The sequence below is a fragment of the Sinohyriopsis cumingii genome, chromosome 1, assembly GCF_028554795.1.
Source record: "Sinohyriopsis cumingii isolate HCF-2022 chromosome 1, ASM2855479v2, whole genome shotgun sequence".
In the NCBI taxonomy this organism is placed as follows: domain Eukaryota; kingdom Metazoa; phylum Mollusca; class Bivalvia; order Unionida; family Unionidae; genus Sinohyriopsis; species Sinohyriopsis cumingii.
Genome location: NC_142961.1, coordinates 121,467,234 through 121,493,308, shown reverse-complemented (window position 1 = coordinate 121,493,308; position 26,075 = coordinate 121,467,234). Strand labels below are relative to the sequence as shown.

Below are 26,075 nucleotides of genomic sequence, written 5' to 3'. Positions count from 1 at the left end.
TAGCTTCATTTATATCTTTGGAGAAAAAAAATATTGAGGCAGAGTCCCTACCATAACCCAGTAGGAATTATGTATTCCTTTCTCATAAATAATGGCCTAAACACCAGTTTGGTGTTTTTTGATATTTATTGATTGACAATTGTTGTTGTGACTTGTGTTGCATTTTTATTGTGTGTTTTGCAATTGTTCCTCAATAAATGTTTAACAATTGAACGTCTTGCTTTACTTAAGAAAAGACATGTAAATTCCTAACAGGTGAAATCATTGTTTACTTTGTGTTATTCACTGGGGTGTGTATAGCAAACTCCATTAATTGATAGGTGAGTTCACATGTAACATAATATCACAGACCAGTGACTGGGTACCAGTTAGTTCTAGGTAACCAGTCAGAGTGTGATGATTGGTGACCAGTTAGTTCAGCCCCTTGATCAGTTAGATAATACCGGTCACTGGCCACAGGTCATCACTTAGAGGTCTCAGGCTATGGGAAAGGTCAACAGACCAAGTCTCTGCCTTTGCCCATACTACTGTTGCATTCTGTGCAGGAATGAGATATTCTGCCCACTTGGGTTCAGGCAAGGGAAACAGATCGGATCAGTATCCCCCCTTCCCTGTTACCCTGTGGGGCGTTCTTCCACAGGGGTAATTGCCTCCATGGACTATTGGTCCCAGGACCCAGAGTAAAGGTAATGTTATGGTTCATGTACCACCATCACTTTCTCCTCAGTTGGCATGGACTGGGACAGCTGGAAATATTGCATCATTTGGGAATGACAAGCAGTCTCACTCCTCCAAGGAGCACCATGCACACATGCACACACATGCATGCACATGCATGTACGCACACACGCATGCATGTAGGTGCTAGTCTAGGCCTCATTTTAAAGGCCTGGTCAAGTGTCATGGATGATGGATGGGTCCTTTCCTTTGTAAGTGAGGGTTACCTACTACAGTTTCAGAAAAAATCCCCTCTGTGAAGGACCCCTATGCTCTTTTATCAATTCAGTCTAGTGGAACTGAGGGAAGAGGAGCACACCCTGTTACAGATGTGGGCAGATAAGATGATCCTGAACAATCTGTCTTGCACATTCTACTTCCAGATCTTCCTGGTCACAAAGAAAAGTGGGAAGTTTCATCTCACAATTGATGTCACCCCATTAAACCAGTTCCTTCACTAGGAACCTTTCATGATGGAGACCAGTTCCTCAATTTTGAATGCAATGTGTCCAACAGATTGGGCAGTCTTCATTGACAGTTAGGATGCCTACTTGCACATCCCAGTATTTCCTCCACATTACAAATGCCTCTGTTTTTGCTTTTACCAGGAAGTTGTTAGGTGGGCTCTGTGGTTCGGAATTAATTCTGCACTTCTATCTTTACCCAAGTTATGGGAGTAGTAGCAACATGCTTCAAGTTACTAGGCACCCAGATTCTGCAATAGTTTGATAACTGCTTGATCCACATTGTTCAGTCACAGTCCTTCCATTAGGATCTGTTCCATTACTGCTCCACTGTAACTCTTCCAGCTCAGGACTTCTTTTTTTATTGAGCTGAACTTCTCCATCACAAAACTTCTTTTTTATGGAGATGAACTTCCTCACAAACCCGAACTTAGTCCTTGTCCTTCAAAACCTGGCATTTTTAAAGGCTGCATGAGCAAAAACATCTTTGTTTGTTCGCCTTTACCTATCCCTATTGAGAACCATAAAAACAGCTGCAGGTTTCTCCTCACAATGCAGGAACCACACAGGGATTCTCCATCAGCTTTGATTCCACTAGGATCAGATTTTCATCACCACTTGCGCTGCAAATTGAATCCTGACTGGGGTCTCCATGCATGCACTTGACCCCCACTCTTATGTATTAACTAATGCATCAGATTCCAGTTTGGGTGCCCATTTATTACTAGAAGGTGTAATTCTCAAGGGTAACAGGACATGGGACAAATCATACCTCCACATCAGAAATCTGTAAATGAAAGCCATATTTTTAGCATTGAAAGGGTGCTTCGACAGTAAGGAATCACAGTGTCCTCTAGAAACATGTTACTCATAGATACTTCTTGGAGGACATCCCCATCTTGATTCGCCACATTCTTGGGAAGAGGAATGTATTAGCAGACACAACAGTCCTGATGGAATGGTCTCTTCACCGCTCTGTAACAAAGTCCATTTCACAGTCTGAAAAACCTTTGGTGGACTTGATTGGAACTAGGTTCAGCAGCAGACATCCTTTTTAATAATTTTCCAGTCCTGGACCAGAGAGCATGTGCATTGGATGTGTCCAGTTTCTGGTGGGATTGTCTGTCTGTGTATGCCTTTTCACAGTTCTCACCGCCACCTAAGATTTACAAAGTTGGAACTTGCACTGCTCATGTCATTCTCAAAACCCTACTTTGGCCCCAACAGTTGTGGTACAGTGATCCTCTAGACCTTTTGATAGATCGACCAAGGTCTCTACCTGACAGGAGGCATCTTAATTCTACTGCAACATAGGGGCTCTGTCATACAGAATAGCCCACACATTCTCCACTGTCACTCTTGGCTCATCTCAAGCAATTTATCTGCCAGTATAGGTTGTTTGGCCAGATTGCCAGTTGTATCATTCCGATCAGGAGAACTTATGCCTCCAAACGATATGAAGTCAGGTGGCGAATCTCCTGTGATTGACTTGGTAAGAAACATGTTGATCCTAGCTGTTCCTCTGTTTTTCTTTTAACAACAAAACATGCTCAGTATTGACTGTCAAGATCTATAGAGCTGTCATTACTAAACACACTTAAAATGTCTGAACATGGCAGTCATTTTAGACTCACAACTTGCTGATCTATTAAGTATTTTGAGCTACAGGGTACTGCTCCTGTTGGAATATATCTTGTACTTTACGGTCCTTAACCCAAACTCCTATGATCCATTGAGTGAGGCTTCCTATCAGGATCTCACACTCAAAGGGTATTTCTACTTGCTTTGGTGTCTGCAGGAGGACACGGTGAGATTTATGCATTGTCTGTTGACATTAGCTGTCTCTGGTTTAAAGGTAATTTTTAAATCTGTTTCTCTTTGTTGTTTGGGAGGTTTAGCAAAAATTATTTACTTTCGGTAGCTCCAATACCTAGAGAGATTACCAATCATGGTTGAGTCATTGCTGGGGACGATCATGATAGGCTTTGATGTCCCGTTAGGTCACTATGTTTATATTTTAATACTGCCAAACATATTAAAAGGAAGAGTAGAAAATATTTTTTACTTCCTCTTAAGGGTTTTGTTGATACTTTTGCTTCCACTATTTCATGGCAGATTGTACCACCATTACAAGGGCTTATCAGTCTCATAATGATAAAGACCTTTATTTTATGACACTAAAAGCCATGAGCATCTAGCCATTGGTACCTCATGGGCATTTCTAAGTTATTCTTCCTTGGAGAATGCCATGATGGCAACATTCTGGCAATGGGCATATCTAAGTTATTCTTCCTTGGAGAATGCCATGATGGCAACATTCTGGCAATGGGCATATCTAAGTTATTCTTCCTTGGAGAATGCCATGATGGCAACATTCTGGCAATGGGCATATCTAAGTTATTTTTCCTTGGAGAATGTCATGATGGCAACATTCTGGCAGTCACATACTACCTTCTCTTTCTACCTCCACACTTGAGCAGAACAAAGCATAGGCATTCTTTTACTAGGATCTGTAGATCTGGCATAACTTGTGGGCCAGATTGACAGCAGCATTTTGTAAAGTGGATTGTTATCTTAAATGGCAAGTATGTTCTATTTTTCTCTGTATTTGATTAGTTTAAACACATGAACCTACCTACCTAACTGACAAATTCAGCGATGGAATTGTGATGAGTAATGTATTGCTGCTGTTATGTGTAGTTTTATTTTTTGGGGTGGGGTAGGGTGAGCTTATTTTAAATATGCAATATCTACACAATGCTACTGCTATATGCCCTCCTTCCACCCTGTTCTGATGTCCTTTCATAATAATCCTCTACAAATAAGTGATCTGCACATGGGGATAAAAATGAGCCATGTCTTATTCATAGTTCTCCAGTTATCCAGAGTTAAAAATCTACCTTGATGCTGAGCAATTAAATATTCCATATTTGCTGTAGCACTTGTACACTTTACAAATTCTGGCAATTTTCCTGTCGTTATCATAATAATTCTTCATAATGAATGCTCTCCAACAATGGCATAAACAGTCCCATCTTGTGTATCTACGTATTGGAAGAATTAGCTCCCTTTTTGTTGTATACTTTCTACTTTGGAGGTTAGTTTTCTCTCTCTCAGTATGGCTGCATCTAATACAACACTTGTAGGATGTAACATTTCAGACCAATTTGACCAAAAAGTTATACCATTTATACTAGGCAGATATGTTGGTAGGTTTTAAGAAAATCATGTCATTTAGTGTCTTCGTCAGATTAGGTCTATGATTGATTGAGATGCAGGCATTTAGAAATGGCTGTATTTATGCAGGTTATGACCTAAAATAGGAATGCTTGTGTGTGTGTGTGTGTCTGTCTGTCTGTCTGTCATTTGGGTTTTTAACACAGCTTTAAAAAAATTCAGTCATATAGCTATGATGTCTGCAGTGAGGCAGTTTATATTGATGTCTTTGCACTGGGGCATCACGCCACAGGCATGTAGCATCATGTCCAGTCAAGTCACATTATCCTGACACTAGGCTGACTGGTCATAACACTAACCTCTTGATGCTGAGCGCTAAGTGAGGTAGATGCTAGTACCATTTTTGTAAGTTTTTGTTATGATTCGGCTGGGTTCAAACCTGTGGCCTCCCGTATCCTAGAAGGATGCTCTAACCACTTAGGCCACTGGAGCAGACACTTTTTAAAGCATGTGTGTGGGTATTATGTTGAATATGAATAGGTCTTTAAATAGGTATAATACTTGGCAAAGCATAACATCTTTAAAATCTGATGGATTGTAAGTTATTGTTATTACTTTACATTCACATGGACCAGGAAGTATGTGTATTGTTAAACAGATGAATTGATAGTGGGGTGCCGACCTGCAAATGCAGAGAATACGGCATTTGACTGTCTTGAATACTTAAATGTTTTTTACACTCTATGTCTATATATTCACAAAGTCCTGTAACCCTTTAGTGCACATCCAGACTTAAGTATTTGATACTCAGTAATCAACAAAATGATTTCCGACAAAACTATTTAAAGCTGGAGTTTTGTTTAGCTCAAGAATATTTGTAAATTTAGAGGACCAGTCTGTGAAAAAGAAATATCACAAAATCTTCAGAACCAATCTTCACGTTTTAGGAAATTGACGATTGTATGTCACAGCTATGTGGCTTGAGTACCAGTACACATATACAGATGATTGGATAGTCCATTTATTGGATTATAAAGCTTGCCCAGTTCATTTACTGGACCATAAAGCTTGCCCAGTTCATTGACTGGATTATAAAGTTTGCCCAGTTCATTTACTGGATTATAAAGCTTGCCCAGTTCATTTACTGAACTATAAAGCTTGCCCAGTTCATTGACTGGATTATAAAGCTTGCCAGTTTCATTTGCTGGATTATAAAGCTTGCCCAGTTCATTGACTGGACTATATAATCTTGCACTTGAGTTCATGTACTGGATTATAAATTTTTCCCAGTTTATAAAGCTTGCCCAGTTCATTGACTGGATTATAAAGCTTGCCAGTTTCATTTGCTTGATTATAAAGCTTGCCCAGTTCATTGACTGGACTATATAATCTTGCCCTTGAGTTCATGTACTGGATTATATTTTTTGCCCAGTTTATAAAGCTTACCCAGTTCATTTACTGGACTATAAACTTTCCCTGTTCATTTACTGGATTATAAAGCTTGCCCAGTTCATTTACTGGACTGTAAATTTGCCCAGTTCATTTACTGGATTATATAGCTTGCCCAGTTCATTTACTGGATTTTTAGCTTGCCTATTAATTGGGGACGATACTGGTCTAGAGGTACATTTTTTAGGGGAAAGAATAAAGAAGGAACTGCAAATTTATGTTGTTGAACCTTTTGATCATGACAAAAGTAGTCTTTGGTCATTCTGCCTTTCAGGTAGTGGTGTTTTTTATGTGAGTGGTAACATGGTAATGAGCTGTATATGTAAAGAGCTTGAAATAGAGTCCTTATGGTTTGGAAATGCAAATGAGGCGAGACAAAAAAGTTTTTAAAATTTACATAACTAAGCTTAGACCACAGGACATGTGGAAGGAAGCATTTGACATCTTTCATGTAAATCTTGCTTTAATTTGCAAGAATGAGGAAAGTTAATGTACTTGCCCAAATAAATATGACCCACAAATTGAATAAATATCGGCTTCTGTATGTTTCGATGTTTATGCTTTTATTCATGGGAAACGGCCTTTTTTTGTTTTCTGACTAACAAAACTACAAGGAATAAAATACAGATGTTTAATTTTTTTCTGGCAGGGCAGTTACCAATTATATAGCTCCACTTGTATCGTGTACAACATTCAAGACTGTTTTGATCTAAAATTCATGTCCAGAATGTCTTGTGCAGAAATATTTGTGTCTGTTAAGTTTTGCAAAATGTTCATATATTTTTTGTAGTGCCATTTAGAGCTTTTAAGACAAACTTCAAAAATAAAGCCAATTTGTCAATTTGCATAAGATGATGGTAGGTGTCATCCCATCATAAAAAAGTACTTAAGTGCTTGCTTTTTATATTTGGTTTTCATCTGTCATACTCCAACACAAACATTGTGACAATTTCAGTTTCAGTTGTTCAGAAGTTGATAGATTTATGAATACCACAGAATGACATAAATACATATTGTATGTATATTGTATGTATATAATTTTAAGAAGTGATGATGATGGGATGGACTGGTATAGTTATTTGCACACTAAGGAAGTAATAGTGGTGGACAAGCATACAATTAATTTGATATTAAATATTGCTCATCACTGTTCGAGTCACACATGATTGCTATTTATCCAGATATTACTGATACAGATCACTGCCATCTCACCTCTGTCTGCATAGGTTTGAGTCTTGGGCTTGGCCAATGTGGCCACGTGAGAAAGCTTGCCAGTAGCTTCTCGTATATTGGTGGTTCTTTCGGGGGTTTTCCCGGGTTCTTCTTCCACCATTTATACTGGCTGCCATGTATAGCCTATCTTGTGCTGAAAAATGGCATTAAACCCTACAAGAACAACAACCATTTTGACTTTAACGTGGAGGATGTTAATCCCCATGCTTTTAGTCCACGAAAATAAGCATGCAATTAAACATGTCATTTCATGCCATTCTTCGTACACCATCCCAGTGAAGAGATTGAAGGACATGATGTAGACAAAATAGTTTTGCTTTGTTCTTTAACTCATATTAGTATGGCCATGGGGTGGGATTGATGGAATGGTAAGATAAGCAAATAAGAGAATGTTTAAGAATAAGAATCATCCTTTTATGCTATTTGTTTAGACTGGAGTTTTGAAGAATCTATTTTATATGCAAATTTTTTTATACATGTAGCAACTTGGCAGATAATAGTGCATTATATATTTATTACCACTCAGTGATGGCCTATAATGTCTTTGATATTTATACCACACCGGCATTGATAAAATGATTTCAAGGTAGATTCTGTAAAAAATTCTTGCTGTGTTGTGGGTTTAATGCCATTTTTCAGCAAATGACAGGCTATACATGGTGGCCAGTATAACAGTGGAAGAAGCTGGGAAAAGCCCGGTAAGAACCACTGACCCATGGTAAATTTTGTCACATACTGGCATTGGCTGAAGTGTCTTGAACCCATGTGGACAGAGGTTAGATGGCAGTGTTTGGTCAACCAATTCCCCTTTATAACAAGTAACTACAAGTATGTGTCATGTATGTCTCTTGTTGCTTCAGCCTGATTTGTATGCATCCCTGCCATTTGCAGTGAAATTATGCACTGTTGTCATAAGCTTGTGCTTTACCAGTAATATGTGCACCCCATTATCCCCGTGCTTTGGTGAGGTACATTGTGATACCATCTGTCTCTTTATCCTTCTGTCCATTACCATATTTTCTAAACTGCTTGGTGGAAGTTTATGAAACCATAGTTATGTTGTCCTTTGGGTAACCATCTGTAAAAGAAGTGTCATCCTAGGTCCCCTGGGGTGGGGTGGGGGTCAGATGTAAGATATACAGAACGTTTAGTTATGATGACATATTTATTATTTCCAAGCAAGTTATATATATATATATATATATATATATATATATATATATATATATATATATATATATATATATATATATATATATATATATATATATATATATATATGCTGTCATACCTATGACAGAGTTTGCATGATATGCCCTGGTCACTGTCTGGGGGGGGGTGATCATGAGGGGGGCTCAAGGAGGGTATTTTGGAATATGCATGAAAAAGCTTGTGATACCAAGTTATTGCAGTGTGCATCTGATTGCTTTGTTTCCAATAATTTTGTACAACTTCTGAGCACTTTTCTGACCCATACATAATGAGAACTATTTAATTGTGCACATATAATTTCATTTATAAGGTACAAACTGTGCCTGTCAGAAACATTGAATGATTGATTTTATTTATAAGGGCACATCAGCATATGGAAGACTATTTTGTCCTGACAGTGCCTTGCTCCAAGACACACCATGGCAGCTAACCTGAATTGGTCTGGGCAGGACTCAAACCCGAAACCCACTGCTCATGAATCCAGTATTATAACTATTGAACCCAGCAGTTGTATAAACAAGTTTGATATTTACGATCCACTTCCACCCCCAATGCTTCCACTTATGGTGATTTATCAAAGCCACATGTATATCAATGTAAGCCAGATCAATGTTATTGGAGTATATAGTGAAACATCTACTATCCAAATACGAATCATGTTGGACTGTTCATACCTGTGATGTACAGTAATGGAGTGTCTCCTGGACCTACCATTGATTTTTATATCTGAACGATAAGTTGTCAAGAAAAGGTCTTTGTTTTCTGTTGAGTTTGTCATATTGCGGTGCTGTCGTAGCTCAGTGATTTTAATCCTTGTCAATGATACAAATATTTTACTTGTAATGTAATATACTGTGTAGCCCTCTGTTTAACCTTCAGTCTATATATTTTGTTTTAGTTTGTTTCACAAAATTTATTCTTTTTCGTCGGTGAAATTTTCTGCCAGGATTTTCTTACTGCAGAATGCACAAAAATATATCTCTTCGGATCGACAATCGAGATCAGGAATGTGGTATGTCATCAGTTACATTTACATACAACAAATATGTCTTATACCACGGTCATAAACGAGTTTCTAACTACTTCAGAAAGATCGATATGCTTTGAGGATGATTGATAGCATAAAAATACAACATAATGTAATATTGATTCATTTTGGTAAATGACACATTGCAATTTTAAAAATTTCAAATGGATTTAGTTAATCTTAAGACCCCTCCCCCAACGACCAACTGAATAAGGCCCTCATTAAAACTCTATAGATTTTCAATAAATTTTGACTTCATGATCTTGAGAACTGTATACACCAGTAAACTAACCTTTTTCTCAGCCAACTAGGCTTATTGGCACAGTAAGCTAAAGGAATATCTCTGATCTGTTGTTTTATTGCATACTGTCTGTCATGCGTTACATGTTGTACATTGTATCATACATGTACATACAGAATGCATTACGGTTTATTTGTTGCCGCAGATTTTTTATTTAAACAGAATTGTTTGACACTTGGTATGCTAGTATGCATCAATTCCTTATATTAATAAATTTCTTAACAAGAGATGGTAATTAGCAGTTGTTGTTGTTGTGGTTGTTGTTGTTGATGATGATTATGATAATGATGACGATGATGATGAAGAGAAGGAGGAAGATAACAGTGATATTGATGGTGATGGTGGTGTTTGATGATGATAATGGTGGTTATAATGATGACTATTACTACAACATGTAATATTGCTACACAGTGACAAAATTGGTAATGATGTCGATAATGATAATGATTACAACAACAGTAACAAGAAGCACCTGCCTCAGTAATTTGCCATTTTTAATCTTTACAGCTGAAGTGGACATTGTAAAGTATTGGCCCATGAATGACCTTGCAATTGGATATGGATCCAATGTGGAACTGTACTGCGAGGCTGCTGGAATTCCTTTACCCAAGATCCAATGGCGAAAAGATGGTATATCTGTACGTAAAGTATAAATACATGTACCTTGGGAAATTTATGATACAGTCTATATATCACCTAGGGAATTCATTACCGATTTACAACCTACTGTAAATTGGCTTCTTGGGTTTTCTGTGTCATAATTTCAGTATGAACTCAATAACTATGGTGCAGGGAAATGTTTCACTCACAAACATACACTTTCTTGGACGAACATGATAAGAAGAATTTGTGACCTTGACCCTGTGCAAATTTGATGACATTTTTAAATTCACAATAGGTTTTTTTTAATGGATAGTTGGTTATAGAGCACTGTTTCATATATGTTTATATGCAATGATTCTTAAATGGTGTAGATATTTAAATGAGTGTACTTCAAACAGTAATAATACAAATAATAATAATAACAATAATAATGACTTTTTGTTAAAGAGGGTGACACAGTTAGTTGCCTGGACTAATCCTCCTTGGGGCCTGCCATTATAAGCATATGTGCATCAGTTTTTGAATTTTTTTAGTAGTTTTGGATCAGGTGGATCTGGTCCTATGTAAGAACAAATTTTTTTTTCTTCAAAACCTCAGCTCATCCAGCATTTCAGAAGCAATCATCATATCATTAATAGCCATCTTCACAATGGTACCATTTATGAAGTTGAAGTACATTGGCAGGGTCTGTTATAGAACTAAAAATTTAGACAGGAAATTCCTGCATCCATTTAAAAGAAAAGGAGACGTTAATATGAATCCCATAATTATGTCCTTGAACAGACCCTGCAAAAGGATAATACTTTGTTGCTTGCACTTCAGATATTTATATTAAAAAAATACCTTATATAGAAATTGGCTTGAATTTGTTAACAGAATACATGTATTCAGTATTTGTTGCAACACACTCTCTGTAATGTTCTATTGTTGGTTGTGGAAAGAAAGCAAGAATATACATAATAATGTGAACACAAATGGTAGATTAGTATAATTTTTACTTTATTTCAGTTTTCATGGTTTTGATATTTGCATTTTTAACTCTGTTGGACATAGACCAGAAGAGATTATGGGTTGTTCTTTTGTTGGTCATTCTGTTCATTAGCTCAAGTTTGTTTTCGCTATTCCTTCTAAAGGCCTTGGAAAATTGTCATGAAACTTTATACACATGTTTATCCCAAATGAAAATGAAATTGGTGCCACTTGGATATCCTGTATTCCTGCCACATCATCCATATTGAAAATCCAGTCACTTCTTCTCCTGATTGAATAGTCATATTCACATAAGGTTTTTACTAAAAGACTTCTTATGATGTCTAGTTTGTACTAAATGGAAATGGTGCCCATCTAATGTCCAAAATGGCCACCACAGAGCCCTCTTAAAAACCTGATATAGGGTTTTTACCACAGGGTTTCTTATGATCTCCAGTCGGTCCTAAATGAAAATGGTTCTGTTTACACATCCAGTATGGCTCCCACTGCTGCCATCTTGAGAATGTTCTTATCGCTATTTCTTATGGATGGATGGTTACATCAGTATAGGGTTTTCACTACACAGCTTATCATGATGTCTAGTTGGTACTGAATTAAAATGGTTCCACTCAGACATCCATCATGGCCATTGCTCATCACAGTGGCCATAAGGAAAATTTTGTTATCACCTCTTATCCAGAATGAATGATTATATCAATTAGTTATATATACTGAAAGACTTCATATTATTGTCGCATTAATCATATATGAGAATGGTGCCAATCTGACCTCCAATATGGCCACCACAATGGCCATCTGAAAATCATATTAGTGCTGCTTCACCTAGATTGCTGGTCATAGTGACATTGTGTTTTCATCAGAAGACTTCATCTGATGTCTAGTTGATCCTAAATGGAAATGGTGCACATCTAATATCCAGCATGGCCACAATGACTGTCATCTTGAAAATCCTCCAAAATGGAAAGTGATATCAACACCGGTTTTCACCAGCAGGATTCTTATAACGTCTTGTTGGTCCTCAAGTAGCATATTGCAGATGTGATGCCCAATATGGCCATCATGAAAATCTGTTATTGCTACTTTTAAATGGATATCAGAACACCATAAGTGTTCCTAAATGTAAATGATGCAAACTGGCCATGCTGCCGTCTTGAAAATATTGTTATCTCTACTCCTTCCAAATGGATGGCCCTACTGACATCAGGTTTTCACCAAATGGCTTCTTATGTTACCTTGGTCATCCAGAACAAACCAAACGTTTTGACAGTCATACATCCAATGTAGCAGCCATGATGGCTGTCTTGAAAATGTTGCTGTCACTACCCCTGATTGGATGGTTTTATTAATATAGGGTTTTCACAGCATCATGTTACTGCTGATGATTGTTGCAACTCTCACTGTTAAAAGGAAGAAAAGGTCTTAGTTTGAATTCTTGGAAATTCTTCTCAGCCAGTAGTGTTAGTCCATTTGAGGTATTCTTGTTTAAATTGTGATGAAACTTCTAAAAGAAATCAGTATAAGCTATGTGTTGTGTATTTTGCTGCATATTTTTATAATAGAAACAACGAAAATAATTGCAGAATTTAGTCTTTTGATTCAACCAATTTATGATCACAGTTATTGTCTGCTGGATGTATAAAAGTTTTTGTTCTAATGAAAATAACTTGAAAAAATTAGTAAAGATAAATTGTACACTCCAGTCAGAATAACCTGATTGGATTTATTATTGTCAATATTAGAATATGAAAATAGATTTACCCACTGCAGTGCCTTTATCTAGATACAGGTAAATGTATAAACATTACTACCTACATACCTGACTACATACTCAACACACCTGAGAGCACTGGCTTGAAACTGTTCGGTGAGATGTAATTGAAATGTCAGTAGCTTTGTGTCTGCTTTGATGCCCAGAAGACAGTAGTGACATTTTGGAAAAGGACCTGGCATTATTTAAAGTGTTAACATAACTGAGCTGATTTTGGAATTTACTTCTTCGTTTTATATATAATATTGTTGTGTTTTTCAAGACTTGTCTAGTGGTGGCTTTTTTACTTGACAAGCATACTTTATTTTATTGTTTCACAATTGTACAACAACATTGTAATACATATGTATATTGCTATGAGCAGATCTGCTAAATTTCATATAATTATATATATATATAATTTACTTCATTAGTGATAATGTAATTAATTTTTGTAAGTTGCCCTGATATTGTTTTCCTTTGGATAGTAAGCATACATGATGTTCTTCAGTATCATTATTTGTTTTATATGTTGTGTACAGATGTGTAAATGGATAGAGGACAAACATAATTTTTTATACCATACGTAAAACTAATTTCTAAATTGCATGTTCATTTAGATATAAAACTATATTCTTCTGAGGTTTCAAGTTTAAAAGTTCACAAGTTTTTGTAATGAGCAACCATAATCTCTTAATCCAATATCAACTTTACCCATGGCAATCATTGGATTAATATTGCTGCGATAAAGACTAAAGATCGGATTAAATTTCATTTTCATACCTAGACCAGTCTGGCTTGGCCATCATGTTGTGTTTCTGTGGAAGGCTAGTTACTGCAATTGCCATGACGGAATGTAACCTTCATTGTGTTGATATGCTGTTGAAGTATAGAGTCTTATTACAAGGATATTTTAGAGGATTATTATTGGTTAAAAATGGTCCCAGGCTAAAAATAAAAATATCTAAAAATCAGAGTTTGCAGTATCTAACCTGAAAATTGTATTTCAAAGTGATACTTTTTTTGCCCCTAGAGTTATGGGCTGAGACTCATTCTAAATGACTGTAGAAGAATCCTGTATTCAGTAGCAACGACAACTTTTGATAAATTTTGTAATGGTCAGCTATGCAAATTAATCTTAACCAAATGGTCAAGAAGCAATGTGGAAGTGTGATTGATAAGACTGAACAAGGACATTACTTGAAAACATCCATTAAATTTGCTACTGAAAAATATGTTCTAAAATCATAAATATTTATGGAGTTGTTATATCATTTTTTCAGTACAGTTAACAAGAACTAACAGAATCAAATTTGTGACAAGAAAAATATGGTTGTATTGGGTGTTAAGAGTGTGACTCCATGTAGCTCTTTCTCCATTACATCTTTCATTTGATCCCATTAACCACAGTAAAACTCCCATAACTGGACACTGTTGAGATCAAAAATTGTATCTGTTCTAGTCATATCAAATGGATTTATTAGAATTAGAATGACTTGTTTGGTCCGAAATATGTGGTCATTCTGCAGATGGAGTTGGGTTTCAGACATGCCAGTTCATGGAGATTTACAATACAGAAGGAGACCACACTGCTCGCATTTTGGTCTATTTCTAAGGGCAGACATATATTACTATGCTAATAGTGCTCCATTGCTGGAGGGGACTTGTTAATCGTGATAGGTGACAGTAGTTTCCTATTGTGGTTATAGACCATTACACCTGGTCAGCCATTTCTATACAGTTGCTTTACATACATACAATCTCTTTACCTTTGAATCCAGGTCCTAGATTTTACGCCTTTGAGCACGAGGAATATATTGTATTGAGTTGATGTTATGTACTGATTGATGGGGAGATCTTCATGGTCTCTTTCTCACAAATAATTTGTTGATAAAATTAGTTTGGCTTTGATGGGACCTGTGCTTAATACGATCATTTTATGGTAATATTATCTATCAAAATAAAAGCACACCAAAAAACCCAACAGAAACATCAAAATAAAACAGCTTGAGAAATGATTGTAATGAAAACCCAGACAACAGCAGAAGAAAACTAATAAAAATGATAAGATTTATTTACTTTCTACAGTAACCACCATTGATGAGTTTGAATATTTTACAATATTTACAAGTGTTTATTTTATTTAACACCTGCCTCTCAGTTCTATCAGAACTTGAAGCTTAATAGCAGTAATTATGGGAACACTCACCCCAGTCTTCAAGTTGGTATAAGGTTTATCAACTTAAGTACTTTTGAAGGAGTTGATTAATAATTTTGCATAGGCTAATTCTTTTATTATTTCTTCTTATGCTGTAATCTGTCTTATGCACAGTTCACTTGTCTGTAAGTCCATCTGGCTGCACATGGTATTGAGTGAATTAGTGGTTTCAGTTCTCGGCCCACCTGTCCACTGTGCCATTGATTTTATATCATGTAAACAAGATATAGCTTGATCAAAGTGACCAACAGACTACCAACAGACTAACTTTTAAAAAATTACAATATATTAGGGCTAAGTCCACTAAGAAATGTGTACTGCATTCTTACAGTGAACAAGGTAATTTTCTCATTTAATATCAGTAATTTGAGTGAAATGGGCCCAGATCATTTACATAAATTTACGTAAAGTGTTTTGATAGGCTGTTTAGTATTTTCAGAATGAAATGATGATGATGATGATATTCAGTGTGTTAGTCCTGCTCTTTACATTTGATATTCATGCTTCTTTCTTCATCCATGGATCAATCAAATGATGAGCCAAGGGAAGTAACTATGATAAGACAGCCTCAGAAACTGGCTGCTGATGCTGACTGGATTATGTACCATTTCCTATAGTGGATTTGGGTCTGAAAAAAGGAAAGAAATGTACATTGCAGCCCTTTTCTTGCTGTTAAAGTTTTTGCTTCCAGATATGCTTTGCTGTAAAAAAAATGTTTATTCATTTTTAAAAAAATCTGCATGTAATAGTATTTTAGAAGAAATATTTTATTTGTGTGATAGATTTTTAAGCTTGATCAGATGTCTAATTCAAATGGCCGTCCTCAAAGTGTAGAATGCAGGGATTTTTCTGGATGTTAGCCATTTTGACCACTGTTCCTTTTGTAAATATCTGGAGTTTTCTTTCAATTTTTTTTCTGTATTGTAAATGGCTTGTATTGGAAAGGGGAACAAAGTGATGTTGACAGATAAATCTGAATGTTCTCCAAGAAAACAAAGTACATTCCTTTGCAATAGGTCAGAAGTCATTCTGGGTAAAAATGCATTGTGCTTATTTAGATGCATTAGAAAAATCATATATGCACCACATATGCAAGGATTTAAAATAATTTCATGGTAAACACCGGATATTCAGAAATTTCAACACATTTCATAGTCAACACCAATTATGCAAGAATTCTGTCGCATTTTTTAGTAAATACAAATTATGCAAGAATTCCATCTCATTTCATTTTCATAGTAAAGACAAATTATGCAAGAATTTCATCTCATTTCATAGTAAACACCAGTTATGCAAGGATTTAAATTCTGCTTTCCAATGAGCAAGGAAAAATAAACACTAATTATTGCTATCTTCATATAATGTGTTTGTTATACTCTCCTTAAGAGGGCCTCAAGGGAGAATAGTCCTTGACTAATAAGTCACCCTCTATAAATAAAGCATTATTATTATTATTATTAATTAGCCGAGTCACTTCTAAATGTGGATCAGTTTATCTGAGTGATCACTGATCTTTGAAGGACCTTAATACATAAACAGTAAGTTTGATTAGTTGGTTGAAGTGTTAGTTCAGGAATTTAAAACAAATCTGTTCAAAATTATTTCATTCTCAGATTACCAACCCAGAAAGATATAATATGAGACAAGAGGATAAAGAAACAAACGAAGTTTTCCTGACATCCAAATTGACTGTTTTCAACTTCACCAAAACCAGCAGTTTTGAATGTGAGGCTGTAAACCAACACATAGAGGGGGACTCCGTCCAGTCGAAATATTTCAACATTATGACACAGCCTAGGAATGGTGAGTGTGGATGCAAAACTGTCTACCATATTTATCCATTTTGAAAACAGTGTTGACCATGATATGAGTTATATAATGTGGCAGTAAATCAGGGTCATCATTGTTAACTTAGAATCATAAGTTAAACAAACAGCATAGACCCTGAGTTACTGTCAAAGCATAAGGTAGAAGGTCTCTGTTCTTTTTGAGACTTTGAAGTAGGAGACACATGATAGAGAAGCAACTGTGGTCATCATTTTGATGCTTTTTGTTTTAAAAACAAGTACAGACTAAATGATACCTGCACCATACGTATTTGCATGGCTACTTCCATGGAATGGATGTTCACACATGTGCAAAGCAGTACAGTAGAGCCTGTTAAATTAGCAATGTCTGATTTTGAGAAATACGGCAGTCCCATGCAGTTGAAAAATATTTTGTGACCAGGGCTTTCTGCTTGCCCATTGCCCCAGTACAGCCTGGCTCAAATATGGCTTTGGCAGACTGAAGTTTTCAATGTAGTTGCATGGTGGGCAAGAGTCATGCGAGTGTGTCTCCGATTGAGTAACATCATTTTTTGGGTGATGGGTGCTTAGGCATGAGGGAATATGGGCTCGTGTGCAGGCAAGGCGATGGGTGCCATTTAATCAGATGCAGTTTGTGAACTCTGAAATGGGCTGAGCTTGCTGACTCAAAACAATCGACTTTTCATTAATTGATTTGATGCATGTTGAGGATTAATTGGTGACTAGGTGATAATTGGAAATGATATAACTTGAGAGATTTCTTTGTGAGATGTTGGAAATAAAGACTCTTGTTCCGAATGGTTGGCCATGTGGATTTTGTTAAAAGCACAATCACTGTACAAAACATTTTGCACCCACAAGCAGTGTTTACAGTCTGTTGTTTACATGATAATTACAGGAGACCAATACATGCTCATACATACTGTTTGGAAAGTAATCAAATGGATGAAAGAAAAGTATTCTCGAATCATTCTCAAAAGTTGGTTTATAAGAATTTGCTTTTGATGCATGTTGCTAATATCAGGGTGACTAGGTGATAAGCAAATGGATAAAATAAGGTGTCTGGATCATTCAGTTGTAAGTATGAATAAATGATTACGAAAGTCTACGTTTCATTATTTTTGGTATAGCTGACAAGATGAGTCCATTAGCATATCTATGCAAGAACAAAAAAATGAAACTTGATGAAGTTTTTACAAACAAATCTAATGAGCCTCTTTCAAAAATGTGAGTGAACCCAACACATTCCCATCAGTAAAAAGATAAAGTAAAAATGTTATGATGTATTAAAACCTTAAAATTAATTCAATGTAGCTTAATGCCTTTTACTGAAGCATCTCTCTTTTTAAAATTTCTATCTCTTTCCAAAACCATTCACTACATATTAATTTATCTACTTATCTATATGTATCTGCCTGTCTTCTAACTATATCTGTATTCTACCCTTTCCTTTTTTCTTCTTATCTGCATATCTATCTCAACATGTCTTTTTTGATAACTTTAATTATCGGCATATGGTTTAAGGTGTAGAAAAATATAAAATGAAAACAAAAGTTCTTTATTTGTAAAATTAATATAATGCATAAACGTCCCATGTTTTATTTGACCTCATTTTTTACTTTATTAGTGATAATATTTTGTCAAGCTCAACCAGCCTGCTTGCTCTGGGCAAGCTGACGTTTATAAAAATGTGTAAGCTCTGGTATCCAAATGAATTCTTCATTGTAACGAGGCCTGGCTATAAGTACAGTTAAACCTGCCTTGAAGGACAACTGCTTTGAGAGACCACCTGCCTTGAAGGACAACTGCTTTGAGAGACCACCTATCTTGAGAAATTAGATTTTCTGTGCAAAGATTTATTTATTATCCATCTTGAAAAACTTTTTATCATTGCTCTTCCTAAACAGTATGTCATATCACCATGGGTTTTCCACCATAAGACCAAAACAGTATGTCATATCACCATGAGTTTTCCACCATAAGACTTCATGTGATGAACAATACAAAGATGGTTTCAAGATTCAGCAGCTGAAAGAAAGAAGTTGTCATGCTTTTGCATGTTCATTAACACTATTCAATATTTTGCTGAAGTTCTTGCAATTGAAATTTAACCATCTGTTGTCTGTTTTATGCATTTTATGCCCTTCTTCTGTTGGACTAGAACTGCATCTTGCATTCCTGGTAGTTTTTTTCCATGACCAGAGTTTGAAATTGATACAGGGGACCAGTTTAGGTTCACTGCCATCTCTGTATTCTTAAGACTTTTTACCCTCTTGATCCCATCATTTGTGTAACAAGTTACTGCTGTAAATCACAACATTTTGCAAACATAATGTTTTGTGTAAGTTAGGCAAGAAACAAAATTTTTCAATTTTGTTTATTTTATAGAAAATGCTAACAAACTGGTTATACAATATATGTGATGCAAAATCTAAAATGATGAAAATATGCTGAATTGAATGAGTTTGGGAACACTGAATGATGTAAAATCATTGTGGTTAACTGTATATTAAGTCATGATTTGTTACATATTAATGTGGTGTGTCTTTGGGAAGGCCCATTACTTCCATTGGCACACAATAACCTTTATTGTCTTGCTGTGCCATAACACACCAAACCTGTCATGTATTGAACAGGCCAACATTTAGTATTTGAATTTAGATACAAAACTTAATGGGTGCATTTAAATTTAAAAGCATTTGTACTTTCATGGAGATAATAGGACTCCATTTTCTCAAGCAAAAGTCCCAAAGATCATGGAGTTAAATCCCTTATCTGACTTAGAACTTTGCGTTTCAATCATATTTCCACATAGTAACTTGTGAATGACTTGGATTGAAATAGCTTGTGAATGACTTGGATTGAAATAGCTTGTGAATGACTTGGATAGAAATCACATTTCATATATTCAGGGAAGTTTTACTTTGAAAAACCATTATCAGGTTTGATTTTCACAGGTTTCCTGTAAAATTCAACAGTTATGACTCATGTTTGACTGAGCGCTTGCCTTTCACTTTTGTGTGCACTTATTAACATTTGAAGAATTTCATGAATTGAATTTAAAGTTGGTGTGAGGGTTTTAATTAAGAATACAAGGTCCTCTTCACTTTGAATTTTTTTTTATAGTAATGGCACCGATTTGACTCGAAAAACATTGCCTTCAAATTTCATTTCCATTCAGTAACACTTAAAGGACTTCATGCATTAAAAAGGAATGTAATTTCAATTTATTAGCTGAATTTCACGTTTTAAATATAAGACGAGCATGTCACTTTGCCGTGTCTGCAGTGTTTGTTTTCATTGTAAACAGTGCTGGAAATCAAATGTAGTTGCAGAATTCACCGATGTGTTAAAAATTCTAGACCTGTATCACATGACCATTAATATCTGATCATGTTACGGAAAACCCATTCAATTCATTGTTCTGGTAATTGGAATTATTATATCCTGGCACAATTTTATGTAATACAGGCCCCTTTATGCCCTTGAATGTGCCCTTCAAATTTTGCTTAGAAGTATTTGAAGATCTTCATGGATTGAAACCATATTTAGTATAGCCTTATAATAGAAAGATTTAGGTCAGGTTTGATTTTAATCATTTTCGTGAAGAATTTAACCAAGTTATCACTGCTGTTAATCTTGTATCTTTTACCTTTATTTCATCATGTTTGGGAAAGTTTCAGTGACATGAAAACAGTTGTAGAATTTGTCTCTTTTCTTTTCATGAGCAAATTTAAAACTTTTACAATGAAAATTTTAAACAACATAGTTAGGAAATTACTTTTATTAAAATATTAGTATAACAGTAGATAATGTAGTAGGAAGTGACTTTTATAAAATATTAGTATTACAGTAGATAATGTAATATGTTTTATGTATCTTTTATGTTCACAATTTAACTACACTTAGCTAACTTGAGTGTGCTCAGTCAACTAAATGTTCAGAATTTACATTTAGCTATCTTGAGTGTGTTCAGAAAACTAAATGTTCACAATGTAACTACACATTGCTAACTTGAGTGTGCTCAGTCAACTAAATGTTCACAATGTAACTACACTTAGCTAACTTGAGTGTGTTCAGTCAACTAAATGTTCACAATGTAACTACACTTAGCTAACTTGAGTGTGCTCAGTCAACTAAATGTTCACAATGTAACTACACTTAGCTAACTTGAGTGTGCTCAGTCAACTAAATGTTCAGAATTTACATTTAGCTATCTTGAGTGTGTTCAGAAAACTAAATGTTCACAATGTAACTACACTTAGCTAACTTGAGTGTGCTCAGTCAACTAAATGTTCAGAATTTACATTTAGCTATCTTGAGTGTGTTCAGAAAACTAAATGTTCACAATGTAACTACACATTGCTAACTTGAGTGTGCTCAGTCAACTAAATGTTCACAATGTAACTACACTTAGCTAACTTGAGTGTGTTCAGTCAACTAAATGTTCACAATGTAACTACACTTAGCTAACTTGAGTGTGTTCAGTCAACTAAATGTTCACAATGTAACTACACTTAGCTAACTTGAGTGTGTTCAGTCAACTAAATGTTCACAATGTAACTACACTTAGCTAACTTGAGTGTGTTCAGTCAACTAAATGTTCACAATGTAACTACACTTAGCTAACTTGAGCATTTAAAGATGTACTGCTTTTGCCCTTGTTAACTTGGTATTCCAGAGATATTTTTTCTCTCAACTGAAATAGAGATAAGAGATAAATGAAAATGATCCATAATTTCTCTATGCAGATCCAATGTGGTATATACATGATTATTATTATTGCTGGTTGGTTACAGCTGTTTAGGATAGGCTGATTAGTGGTAACATCTTCAGAGATGTTAAAATTGGAAGGGGGGGTCCCACAATATCTGCTTCTTTATCACACTTTTGGACAAATGTCATAATTAGAGCGTACCTGGTCTGTGTGGTGTTTTGATTCAGATAATTTATATTTTTTGAGAGGAAGACCTGAATTTGGACCCAAGATCTGAAACTGGTAACAGTGATATTTTACTTCCAAAAATTGGGTCTTAGAATTACTAATTTTTGGGCAAAAACTTCCTCAGATATATTGAAAATCTGTTTATAATTTTGCTAATTCAAAATTTGCTAACTTTTATATCGCTGATACGCTGAACTTCAAAAGAAAAGACAGTGAATCACACTCAGTGCAAACCCTGCATTGCATAACATGTCAGTAGATCAGGCCCCTTATTAAACAGATCAGGCTCCTTATTTCACAGACCAGACCCTTATTCAACATATCAGATCCCTTTTTTAACAGATCAGGCCCCTTATTCAACAGATCAAGCCCTGAAATCAACAGACCAGGTCACTTATTAATGAAGCTAAGCAATACATTTAGATAAAGATGTTTCTCAGTATAAATTGCTGATTTTGTAATTATTTGACAAATAAAAGACTTATAACAAGGGCAGTTTCCAGGTAGAGTGCACACTTAGAATTGAAGAGTTTTGTGAATATAGAGCCAGGCTCAATAGTTACCAAACTGACAAAGTATAAAATTGAAATCATCCTCAAATGTCCTAAATTCTGATCTTCTGTTTAAAAATAGTTAGAGTTTAAAAAACTATTGGCATGACCTAAATAAATGCCTAAATTTCACTGAGCTGAGATACTCTAAAGATGATTTTATTTTTATTTTTTACTTTTCAAGTCTGAGTTCATATTTGGTGCTCATACTGTTTTGTGACTAGGCCAAGATCTAAGGGATGGACCATTTAATTTCAAGGAGGGAGAAAACTAGGAATTTTGTGGAGAAAAAAGATCTGGCTCTCAAATACATGTAGCTTGATTCTTGCTCTGATATATAGCACCAACAAAATGAAAACCTGTTTTAGTCATTAAATATTAACTGAAAGAAAACAATATCTCAACTCACAAGAAAATCTCAGGACCTCCCCCAACTCGAAAATTGAATGGTCTGTCCCTAACTGTTTGCATGATAGAATGTACATCAGAGAGAGATCTGCAGGAAAGTAAATCATGGTAGCTCAGTTGGCAAAGAATTTGACTTGTAACATAATGGTAGCAGGTCTGATACCCATCCAGGCCAGCACAGGTTGACTGCCTCAGTTTTTTCTTGGGAAAGCTCCTATTTTTTCAGCATAATATAACTTAAAATGTGTTAAATTTGCCATTAAACACAACAAAATCAACTCAGCAGGGACATGATGTGACAGTGTTTCTCTGTCTACATTTGTTGCTTGCTACTTGTCATGTTTTATACACATGAAATTATGTTGTTGTTGTTGTTGTGGGGTTTAACGCCATTTTTCAGCACACGATAGGCTATACATGGCGGCCAGTATTAATGGTGGAGGAAGAACCTGGGCAAACCCCGGAAAGACCCACCGACCCTCGAGAAGCTACTGGCAAACTTTCTCACATACCCACATTTGCCGAATCCTAGACTCGAACCCACGCAGACAGAGGTGCATGAAATTATGATGTATCTAATGTATTGAAAAAATCATTTTAGTGGCAAGATATTTATCCACATTTCTTTCATTCTCATTTTTTTTAAAGATTTAGTGTTGACTATTTAATTTATTTATATTATTAAAAAAGTACTTAAATGTCAAGATCTGTATCAATGTTTCTTTAAAAGTCTTAGATATTATTTGATTTTGTGTCGTATGTTTTATTTATTTACATTTTTATTTATTGGTGTTTCTTTAGAAGTCGCTAAATTGAGTCACGTGTGCAGTTTTTTAGATTTTCAAACCAGTATTTGAATTTAATGAATTTTATCCTTGTTACTTTACAAGTTTTTGACCTATTTTGAGATTTTGTGTTGCATCATTGTTTGTAGATTTTAAAGAAACATTTCAAAGACAAAAACTTTAATTTCTGTTTATGTTAAGGTCTCCCAGATATTTGGAGCTTTGTGTTGCTCAGTTTTATAAGCAGATGATCTATGGTACATTTTTAGCAGATTAATTTTCTTTCGTAAGTGTCAGAAAGCTTTTATGTAAATAGATTTAAGGAAGAAATGACTACATAACATATATACTCGCTTATAAGTCTACTCAATCTGCAAATAGGACAGAACCATATCTGCCATTGCATAATGTGCCAGCAGATCTGGGTCTGTGCCATATGTTAGGTGTAATCAGTAGAACAAATAGCATTGACACTGATTGGCAGGTGCATTATGCTATGGCAGATCAGGATCTTTTGTCGTTTCCAGTTTGACCAGACATATAAGTGGGTACAGAGAGTACCTTCATTGTGTCCATTTATAACACTATAAATTTAATGCTAATATCCTCTTCGTAACTAAATCTTGCTCAGTATTTAACAGCTATGTATTTATATTGTACAAATATTTCATAGGCAAGAGTTCTTAAGCATGAAAATAAGGAGCACGACTGGAATTTCAAATTAAAGCTTTATGCCAATAGCTTTCTATTCAGTTTGGCTAATTCCCCAATTCGTGAAGTAAATACATAAAACAAAGATATTTGGTCCATATTAGTTTTGTTTGGTCGGCTCTCTTCATAGGCATTACATTTAAATTGCATTGCTCAGTGTACAAGTACACAAGGTGCTTGCGCACCTCAGTGTGTATTCGATAAAATTGCAGTGGAATGTTTTGGACAATAAGGTTTTATTGATATAATTTATAGCATAAGGGTATGGAATGTAGTTTTCTTGTGCAAGCTTATACATAACCCAAATAGTACTTTTCTCAGCATGTTCTTGTGTATTGATATCATTGTGGGTATCCAGTTGCATTGGCTGAACAAGGTACTCTTGAGGTACTCATTCCCTTAATGACATCTTTAGAAAAAATTCTGACGAATCAGTTGAATGAATCATATCAGCTTGTATAATCAAAGGGATTTGTAGTAATAAAAGTGTTCTTGTAGGTGGAGAAAACCTTAGTATGTCCTTTTTTTTTAATGCTGTTTGATTGGCTTACCATATTTTTCTGTTCATTTGAAGCATTCTTGTGCTGTGAACCATTGTTTGAAATCCAGAACCTATATCCCATGCTTGGGTTGGAGATGTTAGTGTAGTACATTCAAGTGTTGCATATCTGAAGCTAATATTTACCAAATAAAAATTGAATAAATCTCATAGTGGTAAATATGTTTCAGATGAATTTGATAAACTTTTTGATATTGTATGACATGAGAGATGAATATGATTGGGGGAGATGAATATAGGTGATATGAGTATGATCACTGTTATGAGTATGATTACTTAGTGAGTTGAATATGATGAGTGAGATGTGTATGATGAGTGAGATAAATATGATGAGTGAGATGAGTATGATCAGTCAGATAAATATGATCTGTGTGACGATTATTGTTGGTGAGGTGAATGATGTGAGATGAGTATGACAAGTGAGATGAATATGATCAGTCAGATGAATATGAGAGATAAGTATGACTGAGATGAGTATGATGAGTGAGATGAATATGGTGAGTGAGATGAGTATGATCATTGAGATGAGTATGATGAGTGAGATGAATATGATGAGTGAGATTAAATAGATAAGTGAGATGAATATGGTGAGTGAGATGAGTATGATCATTGAGAAGTATGTTTTTTTTTTATACCAAACTTGAATGATCTCTCTCACTATATATATATATATATATATATATATATATATATATATATATATATATATATATATATATATATATATATATATATATATATATATATATATACATACATATATATAACCCCACAGTGTAGTAGTGCTTGATTTATAATGCAGTAGATTATTTTTGTTATTGTTATTTGATTGATTTCACTTAATATTCAATTTTTGGCTAGTGAGAACCAGTTATAGTGTGGTTTCATGTAATTATTTATTGTATTTTGTATTAATCTAAAATTATGACAGCCTTGTTGGAACATCCTTCAGTAAACGTCTCCATCACTTATAAGACAGATCACCTTTGTGTCTTGTATGAACAGTGTCATAAAGAGGGAGCCAAGTATTAATTATGCCATTATGACCTCTCACTATTCTTGGCACATGTTGGTACCAGGTCTTGAATGCAAGTCCACAGAGACAAAATAATATTCTGTATGGGACCAACAATTTAATTTGGGGAATGCCAGGGATTTTTTTTTTATAAC

At 35.2% G+C, this 26,075-nt stretch overlaps 1 protein-coding gene across 1 annotated transcript in view; it reads left to right on the top strand.

Moving 5' to 3' along the window:
* Window positions 1-26,075, top strand: part of LOC149807757 (muscle, skeletal receptor tyrosine protein kinase-like) — a 164,975-nt gene that overhangs the window by 51,907 nt on the left and 86,993 nt on the right. Inside the window, exons 3-4 of the mRNA XM_089970143.1 lie at window positions 10,088-10,218; window positions 16,752-16,941. Coding sequence (XP_089826269.1) covers window positions 10,088-10,218; window positions 16,752-16,941 — 321 coding nt within the window. The remainder of the gene's footprint in view (window positions 1-10,087; window positions 10,219-16,751; window positions 16,942-26,075) is intronic.